This window comes from Solanum pennellii, chromosome 1, assembly GCF_001406875.1.
Source record: "Solanum pennellii chromosome 1, SPENNV200".
NCBI lineage: Eukaryota > Viridiplantae > Streptophyta > Magnoliopsida > Solanales > Solanaceae > Solanum > Solanum pennellii.
In genome coordinates, this window is record NC_028637.1 from 70476553 (window position 1) to 70496233 (window position 19681).

The following is a 19681-nucleotide window of genomic DNA, read 5'->3' on the forward strand; positions in this document are numbered from 1 at the left end:
GGGGGGGGGAGGTCTTCATATTAAAACTACAGCTTGCAAATTATGTGTAATATAGGTGGTTTATTCAATTTTACTATTGCTCACCATCTTTTCTGTTTTAAAAGTAGATGGTTATCTTTTTTTAAATTGAAAATTGACATTTTGTGACTGGTCAATTTATTAAAATGACAATTATTTATCCTCAAATAATTCAAGTGAAAAAATAGCAAACATGACAAAAAATTAGCTAGTTTGGTCATAAGAAATAATATTTTCCGGCAATTATCTACCTTGACCCAATTACATAATAATTCCAAGGTATAACTGGAAAGATGTTTTTTAATAGAGTTTTAATTCAAACACAAGATGAGGTGGAAAACAATGAATCAAATACTTGATAAAAATAAACCTTGAATTACAAATACTTGCATTACTAATCTCTACTAATCACTGTGTTACTAATCCCCGTGTTGTTAACCTTTGTACCAAACAACCCCTTAGAGTATTAGTAATTATCAGATGTTGTTAGTAGAGTATTCAAGTAGCCTGGGGTCTTGCCCCAATAACCTAAGTTCAGTACAATTAGAGGCTTCATAGAAGCATTAGTTGAGTTATAGCTTACGGCATCATTTTACAATCAAGTTTATATTATACAGATCTTCAGATTTGTAATAATAAAGTCATTGAATTTGTTCCCTAAGTTATTGCATGCTCATCCATTTGCACAATTGTTGTAGCATTTAGTAAAGTAGCAAACCGGGTCAAGGGTTCATTGGGATCAACAATGGGGTTTCGAGTGCTGGTTAACCCCCAAGGTATAGGCTCAAGGCAAGACAGAAAGTTCCTCAAGCTAACAACCACTAAGAAGACACAGAATTACTGAACTCCTACACAACACATAATGTGAATAGCCACTGGTCAGATAATTGGTTACCTGAGACAGCTGGAGACGTGTCTTTCTCTCAGCCGCCTTGAATGCTTTTTCATGAGCAGTTACAGTCTTCTCTTGCTTGTTTTCTTGTTTTTTCTTCATTTCATACCACCGCCGAGCATTTGCATGGGCTGAAAGTGCCAGATCAACTTCAACCTACCAAATGAGAGCAAAACAATGGAGGCACATTCACTATCGTTCATGCTCAAGTCGCTGCATTTCTTTCAAAACCAATCATAAGCTTAAGTAAAAGACTTGAATCAACAGCAATGCTGCACAAACAGTATATATAGGTAGGTACAAGAATTTTCCATACAGATATGTGGGTTCTTAATTAGAACTTCTAGAAAAGAAAAAGGAATATCAGGTCAGGATACCTTGTCCACTGGTTGGGTCTTTTCATCATCATCCATTTCATCAAGATTGTTGCTTAAGAGCAATGTCATGCAGTTCCTTTCAAGATGGAGCTTGTCAATAAGTCCAGCTACTGGATTTCCAGATCTTTTCTCCTCTTTCACCATTCGAGCCAAATCTTCCCAACTCATTCCATTAGCAAGAGCTACACGTACTGCTAAGATGGCAGCATCAGCATCTTCCAAATTGTATTCTATCAACTCTGCCATCTTAATACAATGTTCAACTTCTTGCTTTAATGTTACAACACGGTTTTCCTGCATCATGTCGGAGAAGCTTTTGAACTCAAAACTTATAGTAGTACAAGGTCCACTGAGATGTGACTGGACACTGGTAAAGAGTTAAATCAAACAAAGCTAAAGCAGTGTCATTTAGGAACTACTTCGTATTAGTTGCAGATTTCATTCATCAGATTATTGCTAAAGTTCTTCATATTATTTTTATTTTTGAGCAAGAAATTTAAGTTTTCTATATCAATAGCCGACCCAGTTACTCTCTACCACAAATGCGAAGGAGCAAGCCTAATATTAAAAAGAGATTATCCAGGCAAGAGTCATTCGACAAACTTAAACAGGAAATGACTAGGGAATTTCTTGCTTCCCGAGTCAAATAAAAAAAGAACTAGAAGACAGGCAGATTCCTTTTTCAGGAAAATAAAAGATTGATATTTTTGTGGGTGAAAATAAATGATACCATCAGAAAGGAGCCACTATGCTGATCTTAGAATGTTAAAAAATATGAAGCAGCAGAAGGAGGAGAGGGGCAGAATTTGTTTTCAGTCCTCTCAGTTCTTCATTGTGTTGTTGAGCATAAGGCCAGAGAGTACAACTGCTATAGAAGAAACTCTGTTTGGGATGTACATTCTTTCGTGTCGCCTGCACTCACAAATCCCAGAAAATTAAGAAAAAGGACAAAAGAAAAAGTTCCTCCCACTTTTTCCCATTAAACCTGCCATGTAGCCATGGACTGAAAAAGTAAAGTAAATTGATCTATTCCTCACACTATAGATCCTCTATAAACCCTCCAAGAAAGACAGTGAGCTAATTTACCTTGCCCTCAAACATCTATAACTAAGTATATCTCTTCCCAGAAATGCATGCTGCTTTTTTATAGGTATATACATGCTGATTTTTCTGACATTTTGCAATATATATACACTATGGAATCCTTGAAATTAATTTGTCATCAGGATTTATCTATAAAAAATCATCTCCCGTCCCTGTGTAGGGTTTTTTTCTCTTTCATTGGTACATACTCCAAGTGGAAGAAGTAAGTCTGTGAAACTTTAGCTACACTCGTAGAATTAGGCCAACAGAGATAAAACATGCCATGAAAAATATGTGGACTAGAAAATCTTGTGGTCATGTTACTATTCCTATATAGGTTTGGAAGTAACTTGAAGAGGTCGGAGTCAGAGTAGAATGACTCACCAAGTAGTTCAATGTTATACTAAGACTTGTAGGATGCTCAATGAGTGGAGGAAGAGTACCCTGATTCCGATTTATTAGAACGGAGATATTCAAAGTTGTGCGAACTACATGGCATTGAACTCACGAGTCATACGGTGGAACTCCAGGAGAGAGTAATAGATGTAGGCTTAGGAATATGACAAGGTTAAAAGAGAATCGGTTTGGATTTATGCCTCGTAGATCCACAACAAAGCCCATGTTCTTGTTAACAAGATCGCAGGAAACCTATTACGAAAAGAAGGAAGATCTACACATGGTGTTTATTGAGCAAGAGAAATCATATAAATAGAGTACCACAGAAGGTCCTAGAGGGTTTCTAAGAATAAAGGAATTCACATTAAATATACAAATGATAGAAAAGGCATGTAAGGAGTCGTGTAAATAGAACTAGGTGATGCGCAGGAGTTTCCCATTACAGTTGGTTTACACCAAGGATCGGCATTGAGTATTGAGTCCCTACTTGTTTACCCTAATTATGGACAAGGCGACAAGCTAACTAACACTACAGAAAATGAGGTCTTGTGGTGCCATTTTCCTATTAAAAAGGTCCAACAGATTCAAGCTTTGGCCAATATATTGAAGTGCAAGATAGAGAGGTTACCTACAGTTTATCTAGGTCTGCCATTGGGTGCTAAGCATAAAGCACTTAGCATCTGGGATGGTGTACTAGAACAATCAGAGAGGAGACTGGCACTTTGGAAATCCCAATATCTATCCTTGGGGGAAGAGTCACTTTGATTAATTCCGTTTTAGGCTCTCTGCCAACATATGTGATGTCACTTTTTCCCATTCCCGGCAAGGTAGTCAAAGCTATAGACTCATTGATGAGAAACTTCCTTTGGCAAGGTAACAAGATTGAGAAGAGCTACAACTTAGTTAGATGGATGGCGGTTCAACATAGCAAAAGATGTGGGGGTTTGGGAGTAGAAATCTAAAGATACACAACAACAGTTTACTTACCAAATGGTTGTGGAGATACAATTTGGAAGATCAAGCTCTATGGAAGGAACTCATTCAACACAAGTATGGTCAGGAAGATCAATAGTGTTCAGAGGAAGTGCCAGAAACATATGGCGTGGGAGTATGGAGGCCTATAAGAAACCTATGGCTGGCTTTCAGTGACAATGTAAGGATAAAGGTTGGTCGAGGAAATAAGGCTTTGTTTTGAAAGGAAGACTGGACTGGTCAAGGGTCCTTGGAAAATTTATTCCCTGGGTCGCTTTCCATTTGCCTGAATCCTGACAGCACAAGAGGTTTGGTCCTTCAGTGACAATGTAAGGATAAAGGTTGGTCGAGGAAATAAGGCTTTGTTTTGGAAGGAAGACTGGACTTGTCAAGGGTCCTTGGAAAATTTATTCCATGGGTTGCTTTCCATTTGCCTGAATCCTGACAGCACAAGAGGTTTGGTCCTCCTCCCCCCCCCCCCCCCNCCCACCCCACCCCAAGGATGGAATTTGCTATTTAGGATACTTCTTAATGATTGGGAAATAGAGTGGGTATCGAATATGCTAGCTTTGATTGGAGATTTTCCTGGCACAAATCTGGAAATAGATAAATTGTTATGGAGGCATTATACTGATGGCCAATTCTATGTGAACAGAATGTAAAAAAGGGATCTAGCCACAATTGCGGGGAAGAAATCAGGGCCATGGAGTGCTATATGGAAGAGTGTAGCCCCTACTAAGGTTAAGTATTTCACTTGGTTGGTAACTACAAGAGCTTGCTTGACACATGATAAACTTCAAAAGAGGGGAAAAATGATTGCCTCAAGATGTTATCTTTGTAAAAGAGGCTCTAGAAACCAACAATCATCTGTTTCTCCACTGCAAAGTAACAACACAAGTATGGGCTCTATTCACCAATATAAAGAGCCAAAATTGGATTATGCTAGAGCATACAGCAGACCTACGTCTAAGTTGTTAGGTCAGAAGGGGAGGCAGTAAGAGCCAGAGGAGGTGGTGGAGAACAGTACCTTACCTGCTTGTATCTGGTGGATCATTTGGAAGGAGAGAAATCAGAGAACTTTTGTAGGGAAAGAATGCACTATAGAGAAGATTAAGTGGAAAGTAATTACCACTTCAGATTTTTGGTGTAAAAAATGAATATAGAAGAAGAAATTCAACTGGTGGATTTCATAGGAGCTTTGTAAGTAGTCCTGTTTTTTTGTTGGTTTTCCTATGTAACTAACACTTTTGGAGGTGGCGCTATGCTGAGGAATACAATGTTACCAGTTTCAAAAAAAAACTACTGTGCGCTGATGATATTGTGGTGCTAAATTGCAAACAATTAGATATCTAGACTTGTTATTTCAAGAGAATTGAATGATAGATGAAGATGTAACTCGTGATCAAACTAGAATATTGTAATGGAGAAGTGCTTTTTAGGGGTCATGTGATGGAAGGTGGCAGACTAAAGTGAAAAGTAGTTTTGTTAGCATTGTTATAACTTCACAAGGTAGTGAATGTTGGGTTGCTAAAGTCCACATATAGTGTTGCAGAGGTGTATATAAGATTAATGTGAAGTCCTACCACATTAGACAAACTTTAAAATGACCACATTCACCAAAAGGTGCAACTAGCACAGCACGTGTTGAGGATAAAATGTGTGAAGCTCAGGTGGTTTGAACATGTTCTTTGTTGATCTACAGAAGCACCGGTCCATAGCTGTGAAACTATGGTAAGGTGAAGGTATTAAAGGGTGACAAATTAGATCTAAAATCACATGGAAGGATATTGTCTCAAAAGACCTACAAATTTTCGTATCAATGCGGACTTAACTAAAGATAGGGCACAAGTGAGGAGAAAAGATCCATATAGATGATAGCTACTAGTTGAGATCAGGTTTTTAGACTAGTTAGAAAACTTCTAATAGCATTATTTATTTATTATTTATTTATTTATTTATTATTATTATGATATTATTACTCCCTCCGTCCCATTTATGTGGCAACATTTGACCGGGCACGGAGTTAAAGAGATAATGAAGACTTTGAAATGTTTACCAGATTGTCCTTCAAAAATAGTCATATTAAAAAGTAGACTCACTTTTCTCTCCTCATAAATGTATTAAGTGGGATCAATAAGGGTATAAGAGGAATTGTACCTTTAAATACCTAACATACAAGGAAACGTGACATTCATTATGGAACTGACCAAAAAGGAATGGTGCCACATAATATGGGACGGAGAAGCATTAAATACATACATAAATAATACTCACTCAATTGCAATTTGTTTTTGTTTGTCTTACTTTCCTTTTTATTCCGTTTCAAAAAGAATGTCTCTTTTTCTTTTGGCAACTCTCTAGTTCTAACTTTCCTCACACCACACGTTAATGACCATAAGATTAAAGGGCAGTTTGGTACAGTCCACACATTTTTAGTTTAAAACCACAAGATTCAAAAGTCTTCTTCACTTTCTCAAAATCCGTACAAGTCAAAATCTACAAACAAGTTGAAACGGTGGGAGCAATACTAATCATATATTTTTACTTTAATTTATTTAGTACAGCAATGATATAAAAATGAGCTTAAATGAAGAAGTGAGGATTTAAAGCTGACTAAGGAGTACTTGTTTTCATTGTTGTTGTCTTCAGAAAGTATTGTCATATCCAACTTAATTCTTCCATTTAAAGTATGTATCACTTACTTATACGTTAACTTGTGACCTGCATGCTTACTCCCGAATCATTTATTGCCAGTGAGACCTCTAGCTCATGAACTTATTATCGTGATTAACCAGCATTTTCACAGAGGAATTCAAGAAAGCAAGTATTGACAGGCTAAAACGCATACTACCCAGAATATTTGAGAGCAAACAACTGAAATGCTTCATGATGATTATATAATAATAGATGTGACACAGACCTGATCAATGCGAATCTTATTAAGTCTCTGCATTGCAGTGCTTTCTTTGGACTTTTGCTGTTGTTCAGAACGTTGACTTTCAATCTTACTATAGAACTCATCCAATGCTGCATCAAATGTTTCAAACTTCATAAAATCCCGACACTTAAGCTGATTCAGCAACAACGGGCAGAACTCATCATATATCTGCAGAATAGGAAGTCTCAAATAAATCACCCTTCTAAAACTATATTGGTCCAGAAAAGAAGAACAAATGATCACAGTCCCACAGGGGTTAAAAAATCTCAAAATATAGAATAACTGTGGAACCTTCTCAGAAGATCCACTATCACAAATGGTGGAATCCTTTTTAGACAAAGCCTTTTGCTGCATTAAGATATAGCCATCTGGAACTTTCTCACCCAGTATAATGTCCTCCAGCCAATCTTCAAACTGCTTAACAGCCTCTGTCAGAGAGAGAAGTGTATTGCCTTCTAATTTAAAATCTGTGTCAATCTTTGTATTTGGAACCAAGCCAGCATCTAGAATAATGTGTTCAGAAAGTGCTGGGCCATAGCCTAGTGCCTCCCCAAGAACCACTTTAAGTGTTGGTGACTTTGCACGTGCACCATCGTTCCCTCTTTTAGTAGAATTAGTAGCTTTTATGCTTTTTTGGTTAACCTGCTTTTGTTGAGGAACATCAGATTCACCATTCCCCCGTTCATTATCTTCCACATGTTCAATTTTATCAGTCTGGGATGAAGACATCAAAGCTGACTGCAACTTTTCAGTAGTTGTCCGTTTAAAGACACGGCATGTTTCAACTGGATATCGATGGCGAGACATAATAGCAAGACCTTTATCATCATCCCTGCATAGGTGTGAGTTACATGTAAAAGCAAGTTTTGCAAAATTGATGCCCACAACAATCCTATATGATGTCAAATTGAGTTGCAAAATTATGAGGGTACTCAGAGACTGCCAACATCTAGGTTTATGGCTCGACAATCTGTACTAAAAGTTTAAGTTGATGCAGCTCAAAGAAGAACTTAAGAAAAGGAAAAAAAATCTAGATACCTGGTAGCCCAAAGGGCTAAATATCATCTTTTTACATCCCAGAAGAGGACAACTAAAATGTGTCATTTATGAAACAATGCATAACAGTATCATAACAGTTTTTGCTTGTTAAACAGAATCAAAACTGATTACTGATCAAAATAGTTAAACCATCCAATGGGGTTCAGCTTCTGGCAGAATTTCATATGGAAAGGGGATTTTGAAGAATAATGACAACAGAAGACATACATCGTCTGCATAGAAGTTTATGATGATCCATTACATAGACATGTTCAGATGAACGAGACCAAGTTAGCAAAATAAAAAGCAAATAATTTACCTGTGAGACCGAAGGAGAGTCATGACCATGAAGTCAGAATCCGTAAGGAGTATATTTCCTTGGGCATACAGTTCTAATATCACATAATGAGCATTGGAACCTAGTCCAAACTGAAAGAGAATTATCTGAACCCAAAAATAATAAAGAAGGGACAAGATTAAAGATCATGAAATTAACCACTAACTGAAAGACAAAGAACAAATGGAAATTCCCAAAAATAAAATAAACCCAATGCACTGAGAGTACAATAGCATATGCAGTATACCCTATCATAACCAAGTTGCCGCACATCCTCAAGCCTTCTCGTCCTTATATGCTTCCTCAATTTAAGTGTAAATCCAGATGGAGTGTTACTTTTGTCCCTAAAAAGAAGGAAATCGGAAAAGAGAACTTCAGAAAATGAAAAAAAAAAAAGCCTCAGCATATAGAATCCAATTGCATATGTCATTGATCAACAAAGAAGTAATGCACTCTCCATAAAGAATCAAGTATGGTTCACAGCAGAAAGACAACCATTAAAACATTAGATCTTATGTTTCTAAACTGTTTATATCCTAACTTGGATTTCCTACTTGTATATTAATAACAAGTACACTTCAACCCCAACTAGTCGGATCTACAAATCCTCTATATTAATTCTGTTCTATTCGGAACCATTTTATTCCAATATGGGTATGTAACTTGACTTGGCAAATTACGAGTTCTCTAAAATTATAAGCCCTCTAAGTCTCACACACATCCCTCTATCTAGACCTAATATAAATTTAACTCTACTTTGTATATTTCAGTATATTTAGTATTTCACTTATAAAAGAGATATACTTAATGCACTGAAATAATCTAAATCATATTTCACATTTGTACTTAAATTTCTTTTCAGTGCATTTAGTATTTTCTAAAGAACAACACAAATAAACTAAAAAATATCAATAAACTCTTGATTGAGACATAGTTGATTTATTCATTGACTTATATCCTGACTTGGACTTTCTGTTATTATTCTAAATGCAGAAAATTGAGGGATATATATCATGGGCTTTAAAGGAATGTGTTCTTGAAATAATAACATGCAAAGATATCGCAACTAGAAGCAGTCGGTTCTTTGAATCTCAACTCTCAACATTGAGAGGTTGGATAAATATGATATTGTTGTATATTGAATACTGAAAATAGTTATTTTCATTGCAATTTCATATCATTTGGTGTTTTTTAGTGTGTGCTTCAAATGTGCACTTCACTTCTTCCTTTTTGCTTCAAACCCCTTGGACCTTGTCGCTTTTTGGGTCTTTTGCTTTCGAAAATCAATGAGTTAATTTGTATCTAGTGCTTAGTTCAAGTAGAAAAGTTGAAGATACATGTGAATTGGGATCCCCGGAGCTTCAAAAGATACAGTTGGTCTTAGGGTTGGCCTTAAACTGATTTCTAGGATACACTGCTACTATAATATGCAAGTATCCATCTGGAATATGTCAAAAAGGTCATCAAAGCTCAAGGATTCTTGGAAGAGGTGAAAATTACTGTACAACTTATACAAACAGAACAGCAGTGGTCCATCGGGAAACTCTATTCTCTATTTAGAGGTGATTTCCCAGAGGTTGCCCGGAGGAAGCGAACGTGCAATAATCAAGGAGCTCTTAAATAGTTATTTACATTGAATATTGCAGCAACACAGAAGACCTAAATACCAGAGACAGACTAGCATCTTGGAGTCTAAACTCTAGCGTCAAAAGTAGCATGGCCTTCTTTGCACAAGAATGAAGGAATCCATAATCATATTTTATTTGAATGTGATTAATCATTTGCAGTATGGAGGAAGCTATTACAAAGGCAAGAGTATAATAGATCCCTAAGCTGACAGCCTTAACTTGGAATGGAAACAAGAATACAGAAGCTCAAGGAAAGCACCAGATGAAGTATACAGGGCCACTCTTGCAGTAAGTGTGCACCTCATATGGAAGGAAAGAACCAGAGGATTTTTCAGAAAAAGGAGATCAATCCATAAATTATTGTAAGACAAGTAATACAGGAAGTGGTGTATAGATGTTCCAAGAAGAATCGATTAGTTGGTCGGCTAATGAAGCTTAACTCTTATCCTAGATTTAATGTATAGGATGAAGAGGAAGGATATCGTAGAGAAGCAAACTACTTGGTACAAGACCAAGGCAGTTTAGTCGAGATTTTCGCCCTTACTTGTAAACATCTTTCTTTGGGAATTAAATTTCCATTTACCAAAAGAAATAAAAAGAAAAATCAATAAAATAAAATTTCATAGTTTTTCTATTTTTTATCCTGAAGTAGATATAATAAAAATGTTCATAAATGCACTGAAAATTATGATTTCCATAGTAAAGGAGAAAAGTGTATAGGTACCGAAGATAATCAGTGGTATGCAAGCGGACGCCACTTTCCATGAGCAACAAAACCTTCTCACTCTCCCCTGATTCACTAATTCCACTACTGTTCATGAGCTTAAACACATAGGTCTGCAATACCAACACAAATAAGAAACATTAACCAAAGCAATGGCGGTCGGTTTGCATAGAAATGAGAAAGAAAGAGCGAACCTTTGGGGAAAGATCATAAACGTTGGAACAGCGCATCCCGATTAAGCGACGCAAGCATTTGACCTCTGCGGCAACATCGGCCGTGTTCATACGCACCTTCACCATTTCGATTACAGGACGACTTGATTCTTCGTGGCTTCCAACTATAGACACAAAAATGAATCTCTGTTATGGATTTTGATTTCTTGGACTTGGTGCTAACTCATAATACCATTGAATTTAGAAAGAACATCCATATATAGGTTTCCTGTTGAAACCAGAGAGGGTACAAGGAGAAAAGAAAGCGTGGAGCTCAAGATTTGGGCCGGGTCAGGCCACTTCCTAACACTTTTTCCTGTTTTCTCTTTGAGCCTTTTTTTTTTTTGGGAAATTTAGCTAACTAGTCAAAAAAAATCAACTTATTTAGTGATAATATTCATATTTTAATAATATTAGTAAAACATGTCAAAAATGTCATTATTTTAAAAATAAATAATTATTCTGATATTATTAATATTTTTTTCTCTCTCATTATTTACACCTTTTTTTTCTCTCTCATAGATTACACATTTTAATATATTTATGTAATTGGATAGATATTAATGTCATTTTGATTTTTTTCTCTCTTTTCTTAATCTTATCAATTTCTCTCTCTTACTTTCTTCCTAATCAAATCTCCAGATTTTTCTCTCTTTTCTTAAGCTTTTTTTCAATTTCTCTCTCTAACATTCTTCCAAATCAATTCCACAGATTGTCGATTCAATATATTAATATTTTCTATTATTCTCATTTAATTTCGTTGCAAGATTTGATTTGAAGATTAATATTGATTTGAGTATTATGTTTTTCAGATTTCTTATTTATTTACTTACTGATTTTAGTGTTTTTTTTTAATTTTTTTTGTTTTGTTGTTCTTAAAATATTTTTTAGGGTTTGAGACTACATAATTCTCCCTTCAATGGACGTTTTCAAGAGAGTTACTAGAGGTATTGGACAAAATAATCAAAGTTCTTCCTATTTTCCATCATTTATTTTTTTTTCACTCAAGAATTAAACAACAATGTAGGTTCCGCTTCTAAATCTAAGGAGGATATACGACGGGGAAAAATGCCTGAATCCGTCGATGTGCAAAATCCCACACAAATTAAAAACCATGAAGTTGAAGAAGATCAATTTGTTGGAGAAGATGTATTTTTTTTTTTGCATGTTCTGTGTCTTGCATGTTTAGTTTAATTTGTTTAGTAATTTTTAAGATTCAAAAAAATTCATGTTACAATATTTTTGGAAGTGTATATGGAATTTTTATTATGTTATAGTTAGTATTTATTTTTGTATTTCATATATTTATTGTATTTTATGTTCTGTCTTTTTTTTTTATGTGTTAGTTATGTCAATGTAACACATTATATGAGTTTGATTGTGTATATTTCATAATTTTAATGTTTTTTGTATTCATAGAGTTGAAAGTATATATTGAATTTTGTTGCTGTTTTAGTCATTACGTATTTTTGTATTTCATTGTTTTACTGTATTTTGTATCCATAGATTTGGAATTGTATTTCATATATTTAATTCATTTTGTATTCTGTTTTTTTTTATAGTTATGTCAATGTACCACAGTTAGTATTTATTTTTTTATTTCATAGTTTTATTATTTTTTGTATTCATAAATTTGAAAGTATATATTGAATTTTGGTACTGTTTAAGTCAGTATGTATTTTTACAATTAATAGTTGTATTCATTCAAAAATTATGTTGCATTGTTTCTGAATTTGATATTTTTTTTCTAATTTGTATTTATTCTAAAGGTATGTCAACTACTTATGTATTTTATTTAAGAATGAGTACACCAAATATTCAATTATTTCTTTTCAATTTTATATTTCATTCACTTTTTCATCATACTAATTTTTTGTATTTTATATATTATTATACAAAATTCTAAATAAAAACTAGAATAAATAGAAATACAAATAAAATACATATTAAAATGAATATATACAAGATTTTTGAAGAAAAAAATAACTATATAGGGAAAAAATATATTAATACAAATATATTTCTTAAATGACTATATAGATACATTTGGTATACCTATTGGAATGAATACAAACTAATAAAAAACTATAATAAATATAAATAGAATATATTGTGGAATGAATATAATTTTAAAAGGTAAAAATTCTGGATAAAAAAAAACAAAGTTTAAATTTTATTTGAAAATGTAACTGATGAGAAAATTAAGTGATCCTTAACTTTTTTCGAAATATTCTCTCCCTTGATTTTCTCCCTTTTGTTATTAAATAATTATATTATTAAATAAAAACAAATAATAAAAATATAAATAAGATATATAACAAACTAAAATTTGACATTTTTACTAAATATTGAAAGTGTTGCTAATGAGCCCTCTTAAATGTTAAAATATTGACATTTTGAAAAATTTCTTTTTTTTTTTTTGTAAAAATTAGGCAAATGACATACTGTAAATGATAAATTACATTCTATCCCTATAATATCAATATTTATCAAAAATCCCTTATTTTTAAGAATTTCGGATACTTTATAAAACAAAAATGATACTTAAATATAAATGACCGTTTTTTTTTTCTGTAACTGTTACAGCGACAATCAAGGGTAATTGATTTCCCTTCCCTTGATTTATGTTAATCTTGGAATCATTTTACCGTGAAAACTGCTTCACAAAGTACTAAATTAAATCATCATTTAATTTACTGATTTCCCTTCCCTTGATTTATGATAATCTTGTAACCATTATCGTGAAAACTGCTTCACAAAGTACTAAATTAAATCATCATTCAATTTAAAAATTTTAAAAAAGTCATATTCAAAATCAGAAAAAAAAATTTATTTTGCTTAAAAAAAACTTTGGAGCCAATTCTGAATTTTCAAATATGAATATTTCGATTTTGTTGCGACATTCTGGAATATGGAAAAGTGATGTTATGTATGAGCGATACAAAAGTGATGGGATAGTGGTTAGTGAAAATATTTCGTTCATGAATCTTATTTCAACAATTGCGGCTGAGTTGGGTATTGACGAATCGAAAAAAAATATAGATATTAGATATGTTGTTGAAGGAAATTCGTCTCCGTTGTGTATTCGAAATGATATGGGTGTAAAATTGTATGTAGAAATTAAGAAACATGAGGCTGGGTTTGGAACTTATCCTTTATGCATTGATACTTCAGATAAAGATGTTGAAGAGATAATAAATTTCGATGCAACAACAGGTGCCATCATGTGTGTTGAGGGTGAAAAAAGCGACGCAAAGGCTCTCAATATTGTTGAATTATCAATTGATGATGCATATTACATACCGGAAATGGATGTTGATAAGTATATATCAGACACCAATAATACAGTTGTGGAAGAGAATCAAATGTATAAGGATCAGTCAACTCTGAAGGTGGTAATGAAAAATTACAAAATAAAGAATAGTTTCAACTTTAAAGTTAAAAGATCTGATAACAAAAGGTATGTTTTCAATTTATATGTTAATATTTTTAATAATATATAATTGGTTTTCAATATTATATGTTGTGTGTAGTTTTCTGTGTAATATGATTTGGTCTTAATAAGTTTTGTCACATTTTGAATGTTTAAACCACTAAATGTAATAGTTCTGATCAATTTACAGAGAAAAGTTATGAAGATGTGAAATAGTTATTATAAAGTATCATTTATATTGTGAAAATGAAATAAAGTATATATATATATATATATATATATTTTGTTTATTAAAAAAGTCAACCTTAGAAAATAATCAATATATGTTTTTTTATTGTAGCTACGTATTAGTTTGTCATTTAGATGATTGTTGTTGGAAATTAAAGGCATCTGTTAGAAAGAATTCAAAAACATTCATAGTGAGATACTTTAATAGTGAACATACATGTCCATTAAGGGATAGGGTATTAAGCAAGGTACAATCCACAGTTGGGTTTGTTAGTGGTGTGACAACGCCTAAATTAAGATATCATAAAAGAAAACATACTCCGATCGATATAATTGATGATATCAGGGAAATGAATGGCGTTGAGATTTCTTATCAACAAGCATGGCGCACAAAAGAGCGTGCATTGGAACTTAGGAGAGGTAAACCTGTTGATGGCTACAGAAACATGTCAAGATACATATATATGCTGGAAACTATGTATCCTAATTCATATATAAGGATGCATAAGTCTGAATACAACGAATTTATGTATCTTTTCATATCATTAAGGCCAATGATGAGAGGATTTGAGTTATGTAGGCCAGTTGTTGTTGTTGATGCTTCACATCTTAGTGGAGCTTATCGAGTACATTTGTGTCTGCTAGTACACTTGATGGAGCAGGTATGACATGTTGTTTATGAATTTATTTTATTATTTTCTTAATATTTAGTAGTTATTTAGTATATGTTGTTTTGTGTTTATGTATTAAGGTTGCATATTGCCTTTGGCGTACGGAGTTGTTGACACAGAAAATGATTGTTCGACATGGTTCTTTCAACAATTTAAGAATGCATTTGGTGAGAGGGAAAAAATGTGTATTGTATCTGACAGAAATGAAAGCATAAAGAAAGGTGTGAGTATTGTTTATCCAACTGTTCCTCATTTTGCATGCATATGGCACCTCTGGAAAAATGTGTGTTCAAACTTTAGGAGAAGCATGACCATTCTAAGTGATCTGTTTTACTCAATGGCTAAAGCTTATAGAAAGGATGATTTTCAAAAATTGATGGCTAAATTGGATAAAATAGATGGAAGAGTAAAAAAGTATCTTTAAGATGCTGGGTATGAAAGGTGGGCTAGGTCTCATGCAACAGTGAACCGTGGGAGAATGATTACTTCAAATATAGCTGAATGTATCAATGATTGCCTTGTTGATGCACGACAACTACCTATTATAGATTTTTTGGAGGAAGTTAGAATTCTATTTGGTTCTTGGAATTGCAAAAATAGAGAAATAGCTTCTTATACAAAAGAAACATTGGGCAGAAGATTTGAAGAAATATTGGTTTTAAACGCATCAAAAAATGCAAAAATGAAGGTACATATTTGCTTTGTATTTATTATTTTATTGTTAAACAAAAAATGAAAAAAAAACTTGTTGACTGTCTCTATTTTTTCAAAAATTGCAGGTTGTTGCATCTTCTGAGTTTATTTTTTCAGTGTATGAAGGTGGGATTAGATACATTGTTTGTCTTGAGAGGAAAACTTGTTCATGTGGGAGATTTCAGCATGACGAGATACCTTGTCCACATGCAATAGCCGTCTTGAAGAAGAAGAATATAACAGATGTACACCCCTACTGCTCTGATTATTATAAACACGATGCATTAACAAATACTTATGCAATTTCAATAGAACCAATGCCAGACAAAAGAGAATGGAAAGCTCCAGACTCTGTTTTGGAAGAAGTTGTCTTGCCACCTAAATACAAAAAGATGCCTGGGAGACCAAGAAAAAAGAGAAAAAAATGCAGATGAAAAGATAACAACAAAAACAAATTGTTGTGGACGTTGTGGTCAAGAAGGTCATAATAAAAGAACATGTACCTTCTTTCCAAAAGATTCTTGATTTATATTTTTTTAGTTTATTTGATGTGTAATAATGTTTCTGGATATTTTTAATTTGCTAATAATATGTGAACTTTTTTTATTTGATGTGTTTAACAACATGTGAATGATTTAAGCTACAAAATCTGATTTGATACTAAATATATCAAATTTTGTATGCAGAACAGAAATATCAATTACATAAAATTGTAAACGTATAATTGATTTGATATTAACTGATATAATTAAATTTAAAAAGTTAACAAAAATATAAACTAAACTACATGTATATATATAAGTATATCATTCATACTCTTGTACGATACTATTTATGCAGAACACAAATAATTTACATTATTTAATGATATACTAATTTTATTTTTTGATACTAAAATAAGAATTTAGTATACAAGGCCAAAATCGGTTGTATACAAGTATACCAAAAGCAAAGAACCTACAACCATATATGGTTCTCTATGAAAGACATCCAATCCTCTATACAACCCGGAACTATATAGGTGTACCAAAAATAAATAAGGGATTGAAGACTACTCCTTAACTGTAAAACTCATTTCTACATCTTCAAAAGACCCCCAATTTCCTTTTTGGGCATTAAGTGATTAGTCTTCTCTTTGTCACAGTTTTGACAGGGGAAATAAGGGATCATCCAATAAATTTATTAGTTCGAAGTGGCTAGAGTTACTGAAACACAAAATGAACGATCAAGTATGTGTATATTTGTGTACATGTATTTGTATGCAGAGTGAGAAAATTCTATTGTGTATGCATGTGTACATGTATTTGTATGACACATAATTACTTAGTTAAAAATTATTAATTATATTTTAACTAAGTAATTATGTGTCATAATTTAGTAAATAACTTAACAATTAAAAAAATTTAATATAGTATCATCAGCATTTTGACAAGATAAATTATTAAAACTATAAAATGCTTAGTAATATTGAACCAAAAAAATAAGTTGAAACACAAAATATTTCGTTCCAATAATAATTCAAAAATAATATAAGCCTAATTAATCAACATCAACAAATGCATCTTCTGTCTGTTTAGAAAACCCGCCCTTTGGCTTTGTTGGATCATCGCTATGACTAACATATCCATCGTTGTGTTTGTTCATGCCATACTTCCATAAAAATGTTCTGTATCTGTTGCGAAGATAGTCGCTCTGAAGACCAACGGATGGAATTTTGATTTCGTCGCTCAAATATTCGGCATAAGCAGCTATGAACATTCCACAATCATTAATAGAAATATATTAAAAAGGATTTTAATGTAAAGAAAATCTAAAACTAACATTTTTTCAAACAAAAAAAATTGATTCACAAATACTTACAGGCTATCGCTTTGTTGTTGCATAATCTCTTGCGCATATTCAACTGTAAAAGAATGTTGAGGACCTAACAGTTCACCTGTTTCCTTGTCTTTGTACGCCTCCAAAGATAACCAATTAATTCTATCCGATTTATCAAAAAAGCCGCTATCATGTAGATAGTTAGGAAGCATTGCGGACAACTGATTAATCTCTTCAGGAGGCACTCTTTTCCTTGACCCACAAGATGAGTCATACACACGTATTAACCTTTTCTTTAAAACAACCACAACCAACACTCAATGAAAATCTTTGCCACAATTAATAGGAATATAAACCTCATCAACTAGATGCCAAGGTAACGAAGCAGGTATCAAAAATTCATTAATAATGTCTTTTATAGATCTTTCATAACCAACTATAGCAATACCACGGCCAATATGTTGTTGTGTAGTCAGATATTCAACAACAGGTGCACAATAATACCTATTATATACAATGTTGATGTATGACATAAATAAGCAGTTGACCGTAGTGTATCTGTATTGATCCAAGCCTCTTAATTTTGACTTCTTCCGTCGATAATAAAAAATCACATCTAGATGCTATTACAAATATAAAACAACACAATATGAAATTTGCACTCTTTGAAAAATAAATAAAAGATTGAATATAGATATAAATAAATTTGTAAGTAGATCTCTAAATAATATGAACGATCTATATATTGTATTATTTAAATAATTTAAATGCATAATGTACCTGATCGGTCCAACATTTCATTGGATGTGACATGGTATAAAATCAGTTCTTGTCAACAGGAAATGCGACAGCAAAGCAAAATTTAGAAGATTTGCCTCTATATTTATCATCACCTAGTTTCCTATAATAAATAATTTTAATTCAAAAATAAAGTACTTAAGAAAATGATTTTATAAAAAAGCATTATTAATAAAAACTTACTTATTGGCGTGTGATTAAGGAGTCCTTTTTAATCCAATCTAAAAACTCTTGCATTAAATACGGCGATACAGGAGATGTGATTCGGCAATCATCAAATGGAGTAAATGGACGGATATGATCGTCTATTTTGTCCTTGCCCTTATCAGTTGATTCAAACGAATGCACATAGGGAGACTGCAAAACCTTAGAAGGCACCCTGTTACGCTGAGCAGGAGTTTTAGTATCAACATCACTGACACCAAGCTGGAGGGTAGCTGACTGTCTGATAACAAATCATCACTCCAGGTAAGCTGTAGAGGAATGACTGCATCCAATGGGTTGACATCCAATGTCATTGCTTCATTTTCAGGTGTGAAGGAGACCGATGAGGTAGAATCGTGTCATATCAAATAATTAACAAACACACTATATTTTCAATAACACATGCAAGTTAAAATATAATAATTTTTTTCAACTTGTTTTTTCAATATGCCAGCGACATGATCTAAAATAAATAATAATATTTGAACAAATAAAGTATCTGTTAGTATTTTAATATATATTATGCAGTCAGCGATACTTAAAAATAAAGTAATAAATTTAATAGAATAATTTATAAACCAAAATTCATGATTAAAAACATCATATATATTTTTACTTTAAAAAAAATAAGGCAATTGCTGATGACATACAGTATTCAAATATAAATTGATGGAGTAATGTATCAACCATCTGAAAAGATACTTTATTGCAGAATATGAATAATAAAGTACCAATCAATGAATTAAGTATCAGATTTTTTATTACCTTCATTACATCTTCTGTTTGTTTTTCAACCTCCACTGCAGTTTCAGCAACATCAGCAACAGTTGCAAAATTCATATGCTTTGGTGAAGCAGTCGGATGATCAGAGTTATTCTATTAATATGCGTTGTGCAGTCAGTGATACTTAAAAAATAAAGTAATCAATGTAACGACATGTTTAGTCGTTTTGAGCAGCAGATTTTATTTCTGGAAAAACTGGCTGAGACGACGGATCCCACGACGGACCGTCATGGGCACGACGGACCGTCGAGGGGGTCTCGTTCCAAAACACTTAGAATTCTGAAATTTGGGTACTGAAATCGACTCTCTGAACTTCGTAACGGAATGGCAGGACGGACCGTCGTGGGCACGACGGACCGTCACAGACCCTTTAGTGGAATTGAGTCTCTGAACTCTGTGACGGAGTAGCAGGACGGACCGTCGCAGGCGCGACGGGCC

At 33.2% G+C, this 19681-nt stretch overlaps 1 protein-coding gene and 1 pseudogene across 2 annotated transcripts in view; one reads left to right on the forward strand and one right to left on the reverse strand.

The window, feature by feature from the left end:
• The window catches only part of LOC107007776 (nuclear export mediator factor Nemf), a 41052-nt gene extending 30198 nt beyond the window's left edge, over positions 1 to 10854 (reverse strand). Inside the window, exons 1-8 of one of the 2 annotated variants that reach the window (XR_003575808.1) lie at positions 10598 to 10854; positions 10404 to 10516; positions 8299 to 8395; positions 8034 to 8158; positions 6968 to 7508; positions 6659 to 6844; positions 1288 to 1581; positions 914 to 1066 (exon numbers count right to left, since the gene is read on the reverse strand). Coding sequence is in view for 1 of the 2 variants with exons in the window: in XM_015206545.2 (XP_015062031.1) it covers positions 914 to 1066; positions 1288 to 1581; positions 6659 to 6844; positions 6968 to 7508; positions 8034 to 8158; positions 8299 to 8395; positions 10404 to 10516; positions 10598 to 10702 (1614 nt within the window). In the remaining variant the exon portion in view is untranslated. The remainder of the gene's footprint in view (positions 1 to 913; positions 1067 to 1287; positions 1582 to 6658; positions 6845 to 6967; positions 7509 to 8033; positions 8159 to 8298; positions 8396 to 10403; positions 10517 to 10597) is intronic. The other variant, XM_015206545.2, reaches the window with a different exon arrangement.
• A 4469-nt stretch (positions 10855 to 15323) lies between these two features.
• On the forward strand, positions 15324 to 16229 carry LOC114074187 (annotated as a pseudogene).
• Positions 16230 to 19681: the final 3452 nt, after the last annotated feature.